The 22,007-nt window shown below is 38.3% G+C and overlaps 1 protein-coding gene and 1 long non-coding RNA gene across 5 annotated transcripts in view; one reads left to right on the top strand and one right to left on the bottom strand.

Annotated features, from left to right (window-relative positions):
- Positions 1-17,522, top strand: part of LOC124292128 (protein kinase C and casein kinase substrate in neurons protein 2-like) — a 66,102-nt gene extending 48,580 nt beyond the window's left edge. For 3 of the 4 annotated variants that reach the window (XM_046729181.1, XM_046729178.1, XM_046729180.1), the window contains exons 6-11: positions 2,670-2,770; positions 3,686-3,806; positions 5,694-5,917; positions 6,041-6,286; positions 10,580-10,758; positions 13,333-17,522. In XM_046729181.1, the coding sequence (XP_046585137.1) occupies positions 2,670-2,770; positions 3,686-3,806; positions 5,694-5,917; positions 6,041-6,286; positions 10,580-10,758; positions 13,333-13,439 (978 nt within the window). In that variant the 3' untranslated portion in view covers positions 13,440-17,522. The remainder of the gene's footprint in view (positions 1-2,669; positions 2,771-3,685; positions 3,807-5,693; positions 5,918-6,040; positions 6,287-10,579; positions 10,759-13,332) is intronic. The other variant, XM_046729182.1, reaches the window with a different exon arrangement.
- Positions 309-21,777, bottom strand: LOC124292129. The gene is made up of 3 exons (XR_006902365.1): positions 20,031-21,777; positions 3,442-3,444; positions 309-320 (listed from the first exon to the last, which is right to left on the bottom strand). It is a non-coding gene; the product is annotated as an uncharacterized LOC124292129 (long non-coding RNA).
- Positions 21,778-22,007: the final 230 nt, after the last annotated feature.

Consider the following 22,007-nt stretch of genomic DNA (forward strand, 5'->3'; position numbering starts at 1 on the left):
AAAAGCGCCGTAAAACCAAACTCAGTCAGTCAGTCGAACTGTTATACAGTTCTCCACTGTGAGGAATCTGATTCCTAGGAATTTGAGGTCCTGCGAGGGTTCTATTTCTGACTTCATGAGTTTTACTAGCCAGCCTAGCTGTCAGTAACTGAATCATTAAGTTCAGCTGTTGTCTGAGTAGATCTGCAATTTAATGAGCCTGTATACCGTCGTCGTGGTAGAAGGCACTGCGTATCCCTCGTAAATGAAGATATGCCACTATGAGCTTGGTTATATGTGTAAGTAGCCATGGGGCCGAAGAAATTCCAAAGAGGAGCACCCTCCATTGTTAATGTACTCCTTGGTACAGAAACCGCCGATATTTACTTGAGACTGGATTTATAGGGATATGTAAGCCTCTTGCAGGTCTTTGTTGGCCAAATAATTGTTTGGTTTTATCAGAAATCTGAGTTCTGATAGATAGACCATCTTGAACTTTCGGGTTTCAGCAGATAAAGGAGATTGAACTGTTACTTGTTGTATATAAGTGGGATTATTTCCTTGGAGTTCTTTTTCGGTACTAGGAAAATTGGTGAGTAATAACCTGGGTTCGGTTGATCTGGTTCTACCATCTCCACAGCGTCTTTCACTAATAGTGGCTTCTGACAGTTCCAGTCGTTGTGACTGCAGGTAATTTATGACTGGTGGAGACATTGTAAGAGGAGGTGTAGCCTTTAGTTGGATGCAATAACCTTCTCGTAGAACTTGAGAGACGTACGGGTCTTGAAGTATTCCCGAATTTTCCCAGTAGTGGTTGAGATATCCACCCACCATTGAGGGTTGTACAGGAACACTGGGTGGAAGACCCCAGTCGTTCTGACCCTGAGCATCAACGATGAGTGCGGAAGCTTCCTTAGGATCTACATCTGGAAGAATGGCCTCCGTTATCCGTTGGCTTGTGAAAATGAGCTCTAGATAAATGTGACTGAAAGTTCTTCTTCTCCTTAGCTCTCTGGATTCCTGAGAATCGGGAACGGAACTGTGTTTTCTGTGAAGTTTGTTTATACATTGAGTTCACTGTTTGGACAGATTTGATGAGCATTTGATCCTTAGAATCCTGTGTGTGGTTTGCGTAAGAGGGGTTTTGTGTAAAGATCTGAACAATTACAAGATGATAAGAGCCCTTGATGTCGCATTAGAGTGAGATGCTAAGTGATTGGAGATAAATTCCTTATCTCGCTTCTGTGCGGTCATAACAGATAAAAACATGCATTCCCTGTCAGTTTGAGGATTCTTAAGTGCGGTCATCATCGCCTCATTTCTGGCCCATGACGTTGCTAGTCCGTAAAATCCCTGTCTAATAGTTGTATCAATTTGAGCAATCTTTTTATGCTCCACTCTGTAATTACTTAATAGTGAATAGTCCTCATCCATCTCTGGGGCCTTCATAAAAGGTTCCACATTGTGTAATGGAAACTTCCTGGGATTGAACGCCGGCATAGGTTGTCCTTGAGTTTTACTTGCTTTTGAGAAAGCAGACTTTAAATTCTCCGCCACTTGCGAAGTAGGCTTGATAGACGGAATAGTTAATGTGTCAAGATCGTCATCCTTGATGAGATACATGTCCGCCGGTTCGTGAAGGTTGCATTGTGAAGGGCTGGGTTTGCAAAGGTTTGTGACGGTGCTTGTAGTGAGGACTGAAAAGGTGGGTTCCCTAACGTTGTATTCTGGTAAGCAGGGCTCATGAAGGTCTGTGACTACGCCGGGAAGTTGAGACCAGTAGGGCCTTGTAGAGGTGCTTGTGTTGACGGGTTCGCGAATGCTGTATTCTGATGAACTGGGTTTGCGAACGTGTGCGACTGCGTAGAAGAACCCAACCCGAGAGGAGCCCGATGTGCCGTCGGTTTCGCGAATGTAGACATAGAATAAGGTGTAGTTGTGGATAACATCATCGAAGGATTAGTTGTTGACGTTTCCCCAGTCTACCAGTGATTTAGTTAAAACATACCCAATAATACAACAGAAATGATTTCTGATGCAGTGATTGAAAAGAGCAGTATCTGAAACTATTATGTTATCAAGAGAAATATATTCTGGCATTGTTAGTTTGATTGCAGGTTTTGTTTTGTGAATGTAAACTATTTATAATCACATCTAAGGTTATGTAGCTGTCACAACTGTGGTTTCATGCAATCTTGCAATTTCCATCGTGAAAACATTTGTTGACATGTGATCTTCCGGCTACAACAAATATGTGCTTGGATATATTCTTCCAGCAATGAATGAATTTTTTGTTCAATGTTTTTCATCTGGAATGAGGCTTTTGTCATACTCTTCTTTTCTGTTTTTCTTTTTTTTTTCTTTTCGTAATAGCCACACAACCCCACCCCACCCCCTCCTATATGTGTCACCTTAGCTAAAGCATTTGAATGGAAATATGACATGTGTTTTAGCATGTTAAAGAAAATAAATATGTTGCAGTCAATGTGTAAAATTAGGGAATTTATGAATTGCCCGAAATTGTCAGTCAATTTGTAAATTGCCTGATTCATTCTGTCAATTTGTATGCAATTACATATCCTTATACCCATACTGAACTGTAGAATCTGTCCTAACATGAAAAATGATCACTGTTTTTACTTCTGTAACTGTTCTGTGTGGTTTTCCATTGGGTTTTTATCCTCTTTCAGGTTTATGAGAAATGTCAAAATTTCGAGAGGATGCGAATAGACTTTTTGAAGAAGACAATGTTTCAAATGCATTCCTGTTTGGATTTATCTGTTGATTCCAGGTGAGAATATGTTGATGTGTATTTCTTTATTTTTTGAAGTGACGATGTGTTCATTGACACTGTGACATTGTTTAAAGGCACAATGTCACACATTTTCGACAATTAGCTTCCTTTAGCTTCCTATTGATGCAATAAAAGACTTATTTCCTTACGACTTGCCTGAAATTGATAATTGAAACTTTGAGGCGAACAGCTTCCAGACAGAGAACACTTGCCATATATGGAATGTAAACAATTGCTCCGTACATCAAAAACTGTTGCAATCACAAGTTGTGAGTAGGATATTCATAAAGAGCGCTCCAAGGGACATAACTCTATGGGGTTCTCTTGAAATAATGTTCAGCCGGTAGAGGTCTCGAGAGTCGATTTAAAGCAATGTTGCATTAATTAATTTGGACTTTTTAATGTAATATTGTAATCTAAATACATAATCTAATTTTTGAATAAATTATATGGTAGCTTTCCTGAGGGCTGACATTTAGTATTATTGAGAGAAATACATTGTTTCATTTTAGAGAAGTGTGGTGTGATATAGTGCTCTTTGGGGTTTAGATGTGTTTCTTATTGACTTCTTTATCATGTATCCTCAACCATTTTTGTGCTTATTTCCACCAATGATGAAGAGTTTCTCAGAATCATTGGGATCATTTTAAGCATTCTCTCCTCTGAACATGCTTACATCACAGACCGCATAGCTGTCAATTAGCTGCAACTCTTTTCTTACATGATGGTTTGAGATTTCACTACACATAACATTCTCCTCGCTTTGAATAAATCTGGTTCCCTTGGTGCTCTTCATCCAAGTTTGAAATTCAAAACCTTCAACTCACCAAATATAGAATATCTATGATATATTTAGAACATGGTCTCTTGACCTAACTGTCCATTCTGTTAATCAACGATGTCTGTTTTCAGGTATGCAAAGCTGTACACTGACTTGCATTCAACGATAGGTAACACTGACCCAGATATGGACTTGAAATGGTGGTCTACAAACAGTGGTGTAGACATGGCGATGAACTGGCCTGCATTTGAGGTAATTACTTTTATTATTAGACCAACTTTCTTTTGAATTATCTCAGATTGAGAGAACAGATGGCAAACTTTCACCTTCGTACACATTGTCATTGAGGAGAGCATTTTAAAACAATGGCTAGCAGGTCAAAGCTGTAGATGGACAATCAACCTACAAAAGTGTCATTACACTCACTGCTTTGCTGTTGGTGTACAGCCAAAGAGAAGCCTCTGTCATGTGACAAGACTATCCGACGAACCTGTGTCCTTTTTTGAATGGAACGATCTTGAAGAATAATGACAATTATTATGGATATACAACTTCTTTTTTTCTGTGGAGGCGACGTTTCGACATAGGTTCTAATGTCGTTGTCAAGCAAGTGATACATGAGTAACAAATTGAGAGAATATATACAGGAGTTGTTGTTACAGTAGATAGGGAATGAGTTGTTTATACAATAGATGAGGTTGATGTACAACGTTTGTATGAGAGATTGAGTAAATTGATAGGAAGCCAGTAGGGTGACGTACAAGGACTGAATTAGAGCTTAAACAACTGATAGGAAGCCAGGTGGATGTTTATCCAATGGATGGGGTTGATGTACATAGTTGAAATGAAACAGGTAATGTACACAAGAAATCTCATTTATGTATCCAGCTATTAATTTTGAACAATGTGCTGGAGCGGCGTTTATATAAGCCACTAGGCTTGTTCGCCTATCCAGGTTTCTGCTTTGGCAAAATAAAAATATGTTTAAACCATATTTGCTCTAAACTCATTAAGCCCGAGGGCCACTTCACTACTCAACACCTGGAACCCCTCGCTGACTGCCCGGCTCGCTGTGGCGAGACTGATTAGTGCTATTCACACCTGATATCCCTGGCAGGTTTCGGGGAAGACAGGAAACTGTCTAGTCATACAAACAAGTCCTGGGCCCTGTTCCTCAAAGCGATCGTAGCGCTAGACAGTCGTAAGTCTATGTTAAAGTATGGAAGTTACGATCAACTTTGCGCTACGATCGCTTTCAGGAACGGGGCCCTGATTGTTAATTGTGTCGTAAAGATCTACGTGGAAAGAAAACAGGTGTGAATATATATCGCGTATTGCAACATTTTATGTAATTTTATTGCAAGTTTCTCTTAAAAATCTTTGGCGGCTTTGTACATTTATATTTTATCAACATATGTATGTATTCTTTGTATGTGAGAGATGAGACATACATAAACAAATTCTCTCATATCATTGTGAGAGGTTTAATTTTACAAAATATCTATGGCAATGACAGACTAAAAATTTACTTACGTGCTTTATAATCTTCAGAATTTTAAAACCATTCACTGTTTCTTCATCAAACTTGGCACATAGATAGATCTAGTGGTGTACTGGTGCCTTTTGGTAATTTTGGAATTCTGAATAAAATATTTTTTGCGTTTCCATGGCAACAAGTTTTACTTCGACTGAAATTGGTGGTAGTGCTCTTTTCCGGAGCAAAACTTAAAAACCGTTCACTGTTTCTCCACCAAATTTCGTGCATAGGTAGGTCTAGTGGTGAACAGGTGCCTTTTGGTAGTTTTTTTGATTTCTGAATAAAATATTTATTGCATTTCCATGGCAACAAGTTTAGCTTCCACTGAATTTTATGGTATTGCTCCTTTCTGGAGCAGAACTTAAAAACCTTTCAATACTCTCCTTCCAATTTGCTATATACATGCAAAACATTTCACATAATCATAACTTGTAGACTTATTCATGAAGAGTATTTTGGCATTGCTGGGGATATTGATGATTTTGTCTTCTTGTTTGGATAATTACAAATTTTGAACACTACCGGTAATTATCCCCCATATTTCTAATTAAGGTGATTTTGTGTCTTGCCATCATTTCTGAAAATGCATCTTTACATTATAGGAATATTCTCCAGAGCTACAGTCTATATCCAAGCGTGGTAAGTCGCAGATTGGCAGTGGAGATGGTATCACTATTACACGTATCCGCCATAACAGAGAGAGCAGCTATGAGAACTATGGGTCAGACCATGCCCAACCACCCAGCTACAACACATTGCCCACAACCCAGACCAGGGCCAATGACACCAATATTGCAGCCGCAACAGTCACTCCACCACCACCCAGGTATATATGATATCAATTATTTTGTTTCTTACTACATTTCTATCTCTTCTGATCTCATGGTCTTTTATGATAATAAAGAGTTAGTAAATCATCACTTTGATTGTGGAAGGTGTGTGTATTCAGGCAGCCTAGCTATGATGAGAGTCTCAATCCATTTGGTGGTGATGATAAGGAAGATGAAGGTGGTGGCGCAGATGTACCACTTAAAGAAGAAAAAGAAAGTCTAGAGTGTCAGCTACCGCCTTCCCCTCCACTCCCTCAGAAGACAAGCGATGCAGCATCTCCTGCTCAGAACATGCACACTAATCATGTTAAAGGCCTTTCATCTGACCAGAGCTGCAAGCAAGCAACATCTACCAACAAGCACAAGTATACAATTTTCCCTTTGTAACCTGCACCAGCTCATTGCATCTGATTTGACTGCTGGGTTTGCTGCATCAGTCTCCTAGAACCAGGCAGATTAACCCTTCGATGGCGGAGCATGTTAGCTTAGCTGTACCAGTTGGCCTGAGACAATTGATAATCAACTCCTGACTAATAAAGTAATTGCATTTTTCCTCGCAGATTACTGAAATTCAGTACAAACAGAACCTGCTATCTCTCTAAGTTATTAACAAACTTACAGCTGCCTAGTCTGAAGACTTTTTAGGCCACCTGGACCCTTTGGTCCAAATGAGTCCTAGTGGTTCGTCAGTCATCCATCTCTTATGAATTACATGGGATAGTCAGCTGAACACAAACAAACTATTTGGAGAAACTACTGGTTTCTCAGTTAGTGATGGTTTAAAAATAGCCTGATTTAGACCGAGAATCTGTTTTTGACACCAGAACACATCCAATCCCAGAAACCCAGTACAGAGATTGAGTGTTCTTTATCCTTCAAAGTACTTGGTGGAAATAAGAGTCCCCTCACTGCTTCGTTGTTGTACTTTTCTGTGCTCACAGCTGATAGGTATTTGGGCTACACCCATATTTTAGCTTTTTGACTCGAGCTTCAAGCGTTCTGAAATGTTTGTCTAGAATACATGCATGAATTTCTATTGCAGAAATTTGTTTTACAATAGTTTGTTGTAGAATGCTGAAACTGTATGTAAATCATCTGATTTGAAGCTTTTATCAATGTTGTTAAAATCAATTCTTCAAAATCAAGTTTGATTTTAATGGCAACCTAACAAAAGAATCAGAAGCCCAGTAAAAATGGCCTTCTAAAAGGGACGTTTTTGAAAATATGGACAGAAAATAAGATGGAGGATGTATAGAGACCATTTGAAGATTGTGGAAGAGGAAGCTCATGCTGATCTGGGAAAACTATAAATCCAATATAAACCAGAGACAGGAGTAGCTCAGTACTTAGACAAAGTTATTAGTACTTTCAACTTTGTATCCTATCACTTCCTGGTTCAGAAAACACATCTCACTGTATATGAACTCTATACCAGAAAGTCACATGGTTAAAGCCATTTGCAGTTCTGGGTTTGACACTGCCACGCCATGTTTGCAAAATATGGCTTCATGCATACAATTAAATCCTAGGAAAAGATTGTATGTCAGTAACTTATTCAAAACAAATGTGTTGTCTCGGGAAGCAGAGAAGAAGAATGGAAAATTGTCAGCAAGTATGTTTTTTGGCAGTTCACTGTATTCCAGCTATATCACAGTAACAACTAACTTTACACCTATCATATGTCATGATTGTGTCAAATATCAAGGTCTCTGTGAGGGAAGGTCATTCTCATGAAATGACATGTAAATGAAATATTTTACACAAGTATTATGACTATTTTAAAGACAAAACCGTAGTTAAATGTCAGGGTCACTTGTGGAAACCAGGCATCCCCCCCCAAAAAGCAGATATACACAATATCGTAAGTATTTCTCATTAAGATTGTGACATCTTTAAACTGGAAATGGTCATACCTTGTTTCGAAAGTAGCTAGAGTCATGTAACAAAGTTTTTCTGCATTATTCATGTTTTTTCACAAACTTGAAAAGATGTGTTTTCTAACTGAAAGTTCTTATTGTTATTTAACTTTGTTTCTTGAGTGCCCACCAACATGGAACTTACCTGATTTGTTAAGTCCAAATGGTCCGTGATACATATATTTTATGGGAAGGTTTTGGGTCATTCAGCAAAACTTAGGGATGGGTCTGCTTCTTTTTCTTTTTTTTTCTTTTTTTTGCTTGTAATGCAAATATTATTTTTTCTGTTTTCACCATGTTTTCTTGCCTACAAGTAAAGTATAGATAAACTAACTGATCATGTGAAATCTGGTGCATAATCTCTGATGGGATTTCGATTGCATTAATGCTTGGGTGATATCCTTTTGAGGTCAATGTCCCTAGATGTGACAATATGAAACATTGTTCCAGGTAGATTAGAATTTATTCTGCTGTTGTTAAAATATGCCTTGAAAAGAATCTTTTGTTTGATGCATGGTGTTGTATTTGTCTGTTCAAGGTGAGCTTGAGATCCTTTGGACTTTATTGTTTTGCTTTTTCCCTTGAGTTGGGTTACTATTGGCATGCCAGGCTTTTGAAGTCACAGCATGCAGTTCAATTGACATGAATTACAACTAACTAGCATCATTTCCTATATTTTTGTGTGGCAGGCTATGTGAAAAGCATGTTATTCACTCCTCTTTGTTTTGTGTCATTTCAACTAGAACAAACTAACCAAATGATGGCATGCACCATTGGGCCTATGTGTCTTCTAAGGTGGAGAAACATGTCCAAGTAATGGTGGGGTATTGACTTAAATGTTTGACATGGCTTGGCATATGCGTATGAAAAATAGAAAAGTTGTTGTAATGAACTGAGATAGTCTGTTTGTGTATGTATAGTATAACGTTACACTTACTTTGTATATATTTTATTGTATATGGACCTGAGGGCCTTCATGCAAGTAATTTCCTTAATCACCTATATCTTGATGGCAGTGTTGTGGCTGCATCCTGATATTGGGATTTCAACTGGAACAGTTTTCAAAATCAGCCTAAAAACACTGGTCTGAGACTAGTAAACTTAAGAAGAAATAAGTGACATTCCTGAATGGACTATTCCTTCACTATTATGTAGATAGCTTGTGAGTAGCAGATAAGTGTTGAATCCAAAGAAAAATAAGCATTGGTTTCTGAACCCAAATCCGTTTTTGTTATATTTGTCTTCCATGTAAGAAGTTCAAACTGACTGCAAAGTGAAGAAACACTTGGCTCAGCAGCATGTTCAGGATTGTCCTCTTTTATATATAAAACACTTAACAGCATGGGATTGTTTTTTAACAACTCAACAGAATTAACAGGTACATATTGTTTTGTGAGCTATTTTATGTATCCAGACATTTGAATCAGCTCAAAGTAAAGCTATGGTGGCAAATGGGTCCAGTGTATTTATCAGAATAGAAAGAAAATAATATACCCTGAATTAATCAAAACTGATTAAGAAAAACCCTCGGCTGCATTCTTTAGTTACTGGACAGTCGCATCCACATGAACATTGGGCTTCTCTCCAGATTGTTATTTCATTACTCAAGAAATGTAAGGTGAATCTTTTTGGAGACATTGAGATATTGCTTCTCAAATATAATACATTCTTTGTGTTTGAAAGGATGTGCATAAAAGATGTTTTCCTAAGTTAAATGAAAATGTATTGTCTTTCATTGTTTAGTTTTTATCAGATATTATATACCGGTACTAGTGGGAAAGCTTTTGGGCATCAGTATCTTGGCAAATAAAACCTAACACGATCAAATAATGATTTTTGTCAGACAAATATCTTGATTAGAAACATGAATTCATCATAATTGTGTCAACACATGTCCTCTGTGCACGGTATCTCAGGCTGTGAGCAGCAAGGGGGCAGTTGTCACAACTGTCACAAGTCAGTATTGGGTATAACCAATGTTAGCAGTGACACAAGATGCCTTGATCAAGGTACGATAAACATGTCACATTTAAAACACTTTGATGATTTACTCTGTTTGAACTGACCTAGACTTGTGTACTGTGCATGTGTGACAGATTTCTAACTCCTGAGATAATTTCAGGTTCATCATGGGTAATCCAAACTAAGTGTTAGTATGTATGATAATTATGCATTATTTAATGTGAAATTTGTATTGTGCACACAGAAATTATTTTTCCACTGATATATTAATTCCCTTTTCTAGGTTCTTTTGTGGCATTCTATAACTATCATCCATACATTCATTGTTAAGAGAAAGATTGCTGTGTGTTTAGGCCTATTTCTTAAATGTTCTTACGTGAATCCATTCTGGTGTCCCCTGCCATGATATTGCTGGAATATTGCTAAAAGCGACGTAAAACCATGCTCACTCACTCACTCTACCATTATTAGTTTACAAGTATGTTTCTAAGGTCTGCAGGTAAGAGACATTTCCTCAACAAATCTACTGGTTTCCTACATTTGTGAAAAATAATACATAGGTTAAATATTGATGTGGCAATATGTGTTGCATAAAAGGGGTGTAGGACTATCAGCGCTGAATTCTGCGTGAAACCCATTAATATTGGATCGTGATGAAATCATTTATGTAAGTTTACTCATTTGCAGTGTTTAGGTGTGTTGGAGCTGTGTGCCTTTAATATAGTGTGGAGGCCAGTAATTGCCATGCTAAGTTGGTGTCTGTATGCTATGTGCTTGCAGCATGCCAGCAGCACCCGTCACTGATGACTACAATGGTGGGGCTTCCAACCCGTTTGGAGAGGCTGCATCAGATGATGATCAGTCAGTTGAGGATGATCCTGCAACAGACCGTGGAGTTGCTGTCAAAGCCATATATGATTATGTCAAGACAGAAGATGATGAATTTAGTTTCAAAACCGGTAAGCATATTCTCTCCTGTATCGAGTAACACCATGCCAGTCGAAAAATCCTGCTGTCCTGATGTTATTGCACTAATATCTACATATATATATCTACATGTCCACACCCTTGATTCAGTTTTAACAAGGAAAAACAAATAAGATATATGCATCTTACTGTTGGCCACAGGACGTACAATTAAATACCTTTTACCTCACTTGAGCTAAAAACCCGTGAAGGTCCAGGTTAGAATTTGATCTTCAGTAACCCATGCTTGTCGTAAAAGGCAACTAATGGGATTGGGTGGTCGGGCTTGCTGACTGGGTTGACACATGTCATCGTATCCCAATTGCATAGATCGATGTTCATGCTGTTGATCCCTGGATTGTCTGGCCCAGACTCGATTATTTACAGACCGCCGCCATATAGTTGTAATATTGCTGAGTGCGGCATAAAACTAAGCTCACTCATTCACTTGAACTAAAAGTTCAATTCATTGTGAACTGCCTCCGTGGTGTAGTGGTTAAAGTGTCCGTCCAAAGAGCGGAAGGTAGCGGGTTCAGTCCCCGGTAGTGTCATACCAAAAGACATTAAAATATGGTACTTGTTGGTCCCTGTCTGTCACTCAGCATTAATCAGTATAATGTGTCTGAGTGGGGTATTCATGCTTAACTACGGCATTGTATCTCAGTGAGCTAGCACTATAAAACCAGTTTAAGTCTGGGCTGATACAAGCAGCTTATTTACAGACCGCCACCATATAGCTGGGATATTGCTGAGTGCGGCGTAAAAATAAACTCACTCACTCACACATACACACGCATGCATGCCGTCATATGAGCGAAGTATTCTTAAGTATGATGTTAAACCCCATTTCACCTTGCCTTGGTTCATTGTGCTTTTGCAGCCATCTGTCCATCAACCCAGACTAGATTTTTTAACAATAACACCATGAAGCTGAAACTTAAAATGGCTGATCCTAGAAGTAGTGTCTCTGACAATTTTTGACAGATGGTTACCATGATTTTGCTCATTATTAGGGTCCTGAATAATGTGATGGCAGGATACATTGTATGTTACAACTTGTGTTACAGCTGATGGCTGATCTCATGTTGTGTTACAGCTGATGGCTGATCTCATGTTGTGTTGCAGCTGATGACTGATGTCAAATTGTGTTTCAGCTGATGGATGATCTCAACATGTGTTTCAGCTGATGGCTGATCTCAACTTGTGTTTCAGCTTATGTTTTTACTGATCTCATGATCTGATGGCTGAACCTATCTCATGTTGTATTACAGCTAATGGCTGATCTCAACTTGTGTTTCAGCTGATGGCTGATCTCATGTGTTGCAGCCGATGGCTGATCTCATGTTGTGTTACAGCTGATCTCATGTTGTGTTACAGCTGATGACTGATCTCATGTGTTACAGCTTATGACTGATCTCATGTTGTGTTACAGCTGATGGCTGATCTCATGTGTTACAGCTTATGACTGATCTCATGTGTTACAGCTTATGACTGATCTCATGTGTTACAGCTTATGACTGATCTCATGTGTTACAGCTTATGACTGATCTCATGTGTTACAGCTTATGACTGATCTCATGTTGTGTTACAGGTAATGGCTGATCTCATGTGTTACAGCTGATGGCTGATCTCATGTGTTATAGCTGATGGCTGATCTCATGTTGTGTTACAGCTGATGGCTGATCTCGTGTTGTGTTACAGCTGATGGCTGATCTCATGTTGTGTTGCAGCTGATGGCTGATCTCATGTTGTGTTGCAGCTGATAGCTGATCTCATGTTGTGTTACAGCTGATGGCTTATCTCCTGTTTTGCAGCTTATGACTGATCTCATGTTGTTACAGCTGATCTCATGTTGTGTTACAGCTGATGGCTGATCTCATGTGTTACAGCTGATGGCTGATCTCATGTTGTGTTACAGCTGATGGCTGATCTCATGTTGTGTTACAGCTGATGGCTGATCTCATGTGTTACAGCCGATGGCTTATCTCCTGTTTTGCAGCTTATGACTGATCTCATGTTGTGTTACAGCTTATGACTGATCTCATGTGTTACAGCTTATGACTGATCTCATGTGTTACAGCTTATGACTGATCTCATGTGTTACAGCTTATGGCTGATCTCATGTTGTGTTACAGCTGATGGCTGATCTCATGTGTTACAGCTGATGGCTGATCTCATGTTGTGTTACAGCTGATGGCTGATCTCATGTGTTACAGCCGATGGCTTATCTCCTGTTTTGCAGCTTATGACTGATCTCATGTTGTGTTACAGCTTATGACTGATCTCATGTGTTACAGCTTATGACTGATCTCATGTGTTACAGCTTATGACTGATCTCATGTGTTACAGCTTATGGCTGATCTCATGTTGTGTTACAGCTGATGGCTAATCTCATGTGTTACAGCCGATGGCTTATCTCCTGTTTTGCAGCTTATGACTGATCTCATGTTGTGTTACAGCTGATGGCTGATCTCATGTTGTGTTTCAGATCACATTTTATGTCTTGTGTTGATGACAAAATGCATCTATTTTTCATGGTTGATGATAAATGACATGTTATGTTATAGGTGATGTGTTTGTCAAGTTAACAGATGAGGATGAGATGGGATGGTGCAGGGGAAGAAAAGATGGTGACATTGGTCTTTTTCCAGCCAACTATGTTGTGCCATTATGAGTGGTCCAAGCCAGCTGTGAGCCTGGTGGCCATGTATGGGACTGTGATACTTACAGCCATCAGAAGTGTAGTATGTTACTCCAGACAACAGCCACCCTATACCTCCAAGTCCACATCTGTGGATGTACTGTAGACATACATAGTCACCCGCTTCCTATCATAGATGCAACTACTTGTAACCAGGGTGGAGTAGATGACACCTCATGCTGATAGACACATAATGTGTTATAAAAGTTATCTGATATTAGTTTCTGTACATATTGATATATTAGTATCTTCAATACAACCTTACTAAACACATTGATACAGACCTTAATGTTTTGTTTGCAAATGGTTGTAGTTTTTTCAGGAAGAACCATTTCCAAAGGCAAATATTTTGTCAAGATATCAATTTTCAGCAACCAGTGAAATACATGTTTCTTACTGTTAATGGATAAAACTGAACTGATAGTGCTTTAACAGTAGTCAACCCTAATATTTGTTTCATTTTGATTATTATAATCGTCATGATCATTTGAAAGAGTGTGTGTTACGATATATATGTACATATATGTATATATATTGTAGCAACATTTGCTTTTAAGAGTACAAGTAGATTTACTCAATGCAAATTTGGTTCTTGGAAAGCAGTAAACATGGATGTAAAATATTGCACCCATGTTATCGATATTCTTCTGACAACAAAAATAGCTACAGCTTTTGTAATTATTTTCTACACAGATGTTATGTGCTTTGATATTTGCTTGGGGGATATATGCTGTTATAAGCAGGACTCCATTTTTAGGTGTTTACCAGACTTTCTTTTGAGAATGAAAAATGTTTCATACAAAGCCTCTCTCTCTCTATATATATATAGGTTTGGCATTGGTATAGGCAAGAGAGTGTAAATATATGTGACTGCTTTGTATGTGTCGATAGTCCACTGCATGTTAAAATTATTTCAAATGATTAACACAGCAACTCAGGTAGCTGCTTCCATTTGTCAAGTTGGGTTGTTCTCTGGCAATACACACTGGGAATTGAGCAGTCAGCACTGATGTTAGGGATGGAGTAAGTTGCCATCCTCAACATGATCATGTCTAATGCCAAATTATTGAATCAAAGGATCATAAGTTTGTAAAATTGAATTTGCAAATTGCACTTACTTTTAATGTGTTTAAGCTTATGAGCTGAGTGTACGAAGGAAGGCTAGACACTGCGACATGTTTAAATACAATAGCTGTCTATGAGCCGAGTGTACGAAGGAAGGCTAGACACTGCGACATGTTTAAATACAATAGCTGTCTATGAGCAGAGTGTACGAAGGAAGGCTAGACACTGCGACATGTTTAAATACAATAGCTGTCTATGAGCTGAGTGTACGAAGGAAGGCTAAACACTGCGACATGTTTAAATACAATAGCAGTCTATGAGCTGCGAGTATGAAGGAAGGCTAGACACTGCGACATGTTTAAACACAATAGCTGTCTATGAGCTGCGAGTATGAAGGAAGGACAGATTTGTTGCTGTGACCTTGATTGCTTGTAATTTTGCTTTGAAAGACACAGGCATAATATCTCAGAGAGCTTTTCGGAACTAAACTGTTTTGTGCACCTGCCTACTAAACACTTGCTTCATCTCTGCTATGTGTGGAAGCACACATACAAAGAAATGAATTCGAAGGTATTGTGACAAAAATGAAAAAAAAACATGTGGAATGTGTTGAAGGAAATATGTTGATAGATGAGCAGAATATGTTTTATTTTATTTTATGATTCAATTAGTAACCAGGAAGTCTAATATAGTCATGAAGTACAGAACTTATATAATGTATGTAAAATATCTAATGGTCTTTCTAAATATTACTGGATAATGGGCTTGTTATTTTAAAAACAACAAAAATATTCCAAAGTTCTTTTTCTCAAACTCTGTGCAGTTTATTGCCTTTTAGCTGCAATTTCTTCAACCTTAAGATTCTGCAACCTTAAAGACATTAACAAGAAGTCATTTATATATGTTGAAATACTTTACCTGAAATCATTGAAAAGATGCTATTTTTTTATTGTTGTTTTAGATACGATTACAGCATTTACATTATTAGATAGTTGTATAGCCACTAGAATCACATGGATTTATGTGTAGCTTTATGCCGTAACTGGGGATTAATTTGTATTTATACTGCCTACTCAGAGTGTGAGCCAAAATGTTGGTGTTTTTGTATATAATATGATCATATGTCTTTCATAATCTTTAAGTAAGTGCATAAACAGTAGTTATAGTGACAAAATGGGACTACCTCCTTTATTTATGATTTTAGCCACAACTGAGAGCGCATACAAAAGTGGGAACTTGTTGACTGAACTTTCTGAGTTCTTACCCTTGTTAAGTGAAGTTGAGTGATCATCACCCTGGTACACCAGATATTTTGGAGGTTGATCAGTTATCGCTTCAAGATAAAATTAGAGGTTGTGTGACCATCACCCTTTTCTTCCAGATATGTTGGTGATTGAACAACGGTTAGTGAGTGAATGAGACTGGTTCTTTGTGTGTTGCGCTGTGTAAGATTCTTGTCACACAATCTAATGTATTCACTCAGTTGGGAAATATATTTCATTGATCAGATTTTCTTATTACAGAAATATAATCATACACTTTTTAAGGTATTTGTTTTCTCCTCTCTCTCTGAACCAGTTACAGAATTGCCAGAGTTCATAATTCCAGTGATATATTTGTTAACATGGCAATAAGTAGTAGAGGACTTCTTTGTAGATGTCATGTCAGTAAATCAGTTCTCATGCTAGATATACAAGCTTGAATTACATGTTTTGTTCATAACTATTTGTTCTTGGCCAAATTTTGCAAAAAGGAGATAATCTATCTGCTTGACTTTATCCAATCAGGAAATTGTAAATTGTTGACCCCATACTGTGACAATCTGTTTTATTACTACAGGAGCTTATGCTAGTCATTGGTAACTGATTGGATACTACTGCATTAGGGAGTTACTAATTATGTGTTGACTGTTGTGGCATCCCTTCCATGTTTTGCTGAGTTATGTACTAATTTTTTTATCATTTTGGTTTGCTGAGAGCTTTATCTACATGGTGTAGATAATTTTCAGCAAAAGCCAGTGTGGAGATCATTGACCAAATCCTTTTACCCTCAGAAAGAAAATGCAGTGTTACACAATGGTGACATTTTTTGCAGAAATGTAAAGGCCAGTATGCAATAAAGTATTGGAAAATTCTGAACAGAGGACCATTTTGGCATTTTTTGGTGCATAAATTAATCAATTTCTATTTGTGAAGGGAATTTCAGAATAAGATTTTAAAAATATTGATTTCTATTTGGCAAACAAGTTTGGATGATCTTCTATATTTTGATGTTAGCTACTGGTTTTATCAGTCCATGTGTAGACATGTGGACAGCCAGTATTGATGGCCATACATGATTGCAACAGTGGTTAACTCTTACAGATAATATTTCGACATTCCCTCCTTGAGTGCAATTGAAATGTGAAGACAGGGATCTGTAAATACTCAGTATCAGAGAGTTGTATGAGCTTGGATATCAGCTGACAGGGGTTAGAATATTTATGCAATTAATGACATGAGTTGATGATCGTTAGTCAGTTCTAAGTCTTAAACAAGTGGCAATACATTTATCCTCATCAGGCTATCAAGCATTGATTTGTAGAGATTGATACATATGGATATCCCAGTCTTTGACACTGAAGAATTATGATACAGACAGTTTGGTTGTCTTCTGGTCTTAGTGTATGTAGTAGCAAGATGATCTACTTAATCACAGTGTCCATATTATTTGCTTACATAACAATGATGTAGCCTGATAACCAGTTTAGCCTTGGATATTTCCTATATCTGTACATGTGTATCATTGTATAGTCAGGGCAGTAAGCTGGCAAATCGTTGAAGTCCTTGTGACTCAAACTGGAGTCATTGTCATGCACTTGTAGTCGCTTTTGTAGATATCCTACAAAAGTGACATCCATGTGCTTCACCAATTACTAGATAAATCTTAACACGTGTAATATATAAATACATATATAATCATGGTTATTATGAATAAAGATGTTCAACAGTATAATAAGATTTGTACTGTGATGTATTACAGGATGAAGGTTGAATAAGTACTTTATATTTAGCTGTTTAAGTTCATATGCATAACCACTTAATCTTAAACATGGTACTCTTGGGGTTTTCATTCACTCAAAAGATCTTTTGAGGAAGAAGGGCCACAAAGTTAATGCAAAATGCATTAAGATGAAAAAATGTTGCCAGACCATATGTGCCTGAGTACCAATATACAAAAATATAAGCAGTTTCTGCTGGTGATCTATTTAATGATTAGCTTCTATTTATCTTATGGCTTCTGAATTGGAAACTCGTTTTAGGCAGTTTTATCCTTCTCAAACTTAAATTCTTGTGCAATTGATTTCATTGGAAGTTTGAACATCATAGAGCATTGTGGCATGGGCTCTTAACATTTCAGTCAGTAATTACCTGATTGCCATCACAAAATAGACCAATAAAACAATGACAGCAGTCAATCTGGTCGGCCAATGGCGACAACTGGTGCTTTTGCCTGTTTTCATCAGTTACAAAACCTTAGTCAAAGTGCTTCTCAAACTGGGGAAGAGCCTCACAGTGTGCGTGGATGGACAATTTGAAGTTGTCAACAGATATGGAAGCTTCTTGCCCAACATCCATATGTTATCCTGCAACCATTATCACATAACTGCATCATCTTCCTGTCAAAAGCCGTATCGCTGGATCAACTCTCATTGGGCCAGCGTTATGTTTTCGGATGCATCAAGGTTACTTTGGACTTCCATGACAAGTGCAAGAGATTGTGACGTAGGTTGATAGAGCATTATCACATGAACTATTGTGGTATCCATTATGTGAAAGGCAACAAATTAATACATTCAGACATCAAAACAAAACAAAGTGTTCGTGTGTGGTAAAATATGGACCCAGTTTATTCAGTACAGGTGGTGGTGGTGGTACCCTGGGGGAAGCTACCTGTCAAAATAACATTCAATTGCCATTAAGAAACACCTGAGCAGCCCAGGGGAGATAACCAGTCATATGTAAACTTAGGCTCAGTACTATTCGTTACACTGCTATACTAACAACCCTAGTAGAAGGTCGCGTCAGCTAACCTTTGAGCGACCTATCGTCCAATCAAACTCGAGACGGCCAAACAGATTAAACCAATCAGACAACGGCTACTTGTTAGGGTTCGGTGGGACTTACAAAATGGTTTTGGGATTTTCTCTTCCCCGGTCGCTGACACTGATCTCTCAACAAACGAAAATCCTAACAGATATTTGACCTGCAGTATATACGCTTAGGGGTTTCTATGACTCGGAAAATAGCATTCGGAATCGTTCGAGGTATTGGTTCGCGATTTGGTAAGCTGTGTTGGTCAATCCAAAAGGTTACCTGATGTGACCTTTTACAAGGATTTGTTAGACTCAGAATAGCAGTGTAACGAAAAATACTGAGCCTAAGTTTACTTAGACTGGGGAGATAACCATCGATGAGCAACTCCCTGTCGACAAGCTGTCAACTACATGTACCACCTGGCAAGCCATTAGAAACACCCTCTGCAGCAGGACCAACCCCAAACCATAGCTGTACACACATAACAATGGGATGCTTGTGAGGGTAACTTATCAACAAACCTTACCCATAGCTACCAGTACTCAACCCTATTCAAATAAAGATTTTCCCCAGGATCTGCCACCAAATTTGGCCCCAATTTTGGTATTTGCAGAACCTCATGAATGGCACTGATGAAAAAAGGCCGGACATAACTTAGACATAAATATCATCATCTTGATATGCCACCTCCTAACTGACAGTTAACCCATTTTTATACTCAAAGCCATTAAAAATGCAGTTTCTTTGGACTGACTGCGTATGGTTTTACGCCGTTTTTAGCAATACCCATGTGTGGAATCGAACCTGGGCCTTCGGCATGACGAGCGAACGCTTTAACCACTAGGCTACCCAACTGCCCCAGTTTCTCTGGAGAACACTCGAAAGACCTATAGAAAGTAAGACAACTCGACATGATGGTATGTTTAAAATATATATTCAAGTTAGGTGTATTGTTTCCATGATCTACTGTTGAAAAGACATCTTGCATTGATAGTCTGTTTTTATACTCCTGCTAAAACATGTTACCTTGACATTTTTAGAAAACACTTTGGCTAATAACATCAGAAAATCTACAAGTAGTGACATTTTAAAAGAAAAAGAAACATGTAAAGATTTATCAATTTTATTGGGTTCATGAAACACTAAACATCAAAACAAAGATTTGGGTAATATGCAATTTTTACAAAGTTTTTACTCAGCAGAATTTTGGTAAGAGAGGTTAACAAGGGATCCTGAAATCCAGCAACTCATTTATTCAGGTCACAGGAGTCATTATGTCTGGTATGAGGACCCGAATATCTGTCACAAGCATGTGATGCCTCAGAGATCAAACTGGAGCAAAGATATTACTAATCAGCATCAGATCAGTGATCAGCTTGGGTCCATGCTAACTTTCGTAGTAAATGTGAGTGAGTTTTTATACTGCACATTTAATAAATAACAAACACATTTGCATTGTAAATACATTTATAAAACCATGAATAAATACAACTTGTAAAAGTTAACATGATCAAGGATTGTTATCAGTAAATCAGATAACTACCACAGTAAAGTTTCTTATAACATCAACCAATAAGTTCTCATAACAGACAGGTGTATTTGGCTTTCTGTCTATCCAATTGTTGCTCTCATTCGTGTAATTCATGTCAAAGTTCATGGGGTAACATTTTAATTGTTAAGCAATTTGAGTTAGGCTGATAAAGTCTTAAAGCTGTGTAGCTCACCTGAATATTTTCAACATAAGCAAGCCAAACAAGAATGAATAAATAAGAACATTCACTATAAAACATTCTAAACAACAAATATCCTCAATTTCTACCCTGGAACACTTTCACAGAAGAAAAACTAGCGAGCCAAATGACTTTCACATCTTCCAAGGATGAATTTGGAACACATCTTACAGGGTCTTTCAGCATACTGCATAAGACAATTTTACAAAGACACATAAGCAGAGGACATTGTCAAGATGACTGTCACCTGATACATTTCAGTCACCCATTAACAAAAGCCTTAGTTGCTATGCACCTAAACAGACCTAGAATCAGCACTGGAGCAAATCCATGTCTCATCATTAGAAGCAAAATGCCAACCAGACTTCACCTTTAAAACAGTTAAACAGTTTCCGAGATGTTTACACATCACTGAGTGCATGGAAGGTAAGACATGGTCAAAGTTATCAAATAATGGTAAATTTTCACCATTAAATATTACATAAAAACCCAGAACTCCTACATGTGGTAACAAGCATGCCAGGTTTCAGCTTGATTGCTTGTTAGAATATAGGAGCAGACAAGCATGCCAGGTTTCAGCTTCATTGCTTGTTAGAACATAGGAGCAGACAAGCATGCCAGGTTTCAGCTTCATTGCTTGTTAGAACATAGGAGCAGACAAGCATGCCAGGTTTCAGCTTCATTGCTTGTTAGAACATAGGAGCAGACAAGCATGCCAGGTTTCAGCTTCATTGCTTGTTAGAACATAGGAGCAGACAAGCATGCCAGGTTTCAGCTTCATTGCTTGTTAGAATATAGGAGCAGACAAGCATGCCAGGTTTCAGCTTCATTGCTTGTTAGAACATAGGAGCAGACAAGCATGCCAGGTTTCAGCTTCATTGCTTGTTAGAATATAGGAGCAGACAAGCATGCCAGGTTTCAGCTTCATTGCTTGCTAGAACATAGGAGCAGACAAGCATGCCAGGTTTCAGCTTCATTGCTTGTTAGAACATAGGAGCAGACAAGCATGCCAGGTTTCAGCTTCATTGCTTGTTAGAATATAGGAGCAGACAAGCATGCCAGGTTTCAGCTTCATTGCTTGTTAGAATATAGGAGCAGACAAGCATGCCAGGTTTCAGCTTCATTGCTTGTTAGAATATAGGAGCAGACAAGCATGCCAGGTTTCAGCTTCATTGCTTGTTAGAACATAGGAGCAGACAAGCATGCCAGGTTTCAGCTTCATTGCTTGTTAGAATATAGGAGCAGACAAGCATGCCAGGTTTCAGCTTCATTGCTTGCTAGAACATAGGAGCAGACAAGCAGGCCAGGTTTCAGCTTCATTGCTTGTTAGAACATAGGAGCAGACAAGCAGGCCAGGTTTCAGCTTCATTGATTATTAGAATATAGGAGCAGACAAGCATGCCAGGTTTCAGCTTCATTGCTTGCTAGAACATAGGAGCAGACAAGCAGGCCAGGTTTCAGCTTCATTGCTTGCTAGAACATAGGAGCAGACAAGCATGCCAGGTTTCAGCTTCATTGCTTGCTATAGGAGCAGACAAGCATGCCAGGTTTCAGCTTCATTGCTTGCTAGAACATAGGAGCAGACAAGCAGGCCATGACTAAGGAGCAGTTGACTTGGATCAGGTGAGCAAACAGCTTGCTAATTCCACAAATCATCATACCCCTGTCAA

This window comes from Haliotis rubra, unplaced genomic scaffold (genome assembly GCF_003918875.1).
Source record: "Haliotis rubra isolate DU_JTF1 unplaced genomic scaffold, ASM391887v1 Scf509, whole genome shotgun sequence".
In the NCBI taxonomy this organism is placed as follows: Eukaryota; Metazoa; Mollusca; class Gastropoda; order Lepetellida; family Haliotidae; genus Haliotis; species Haliotis rubra.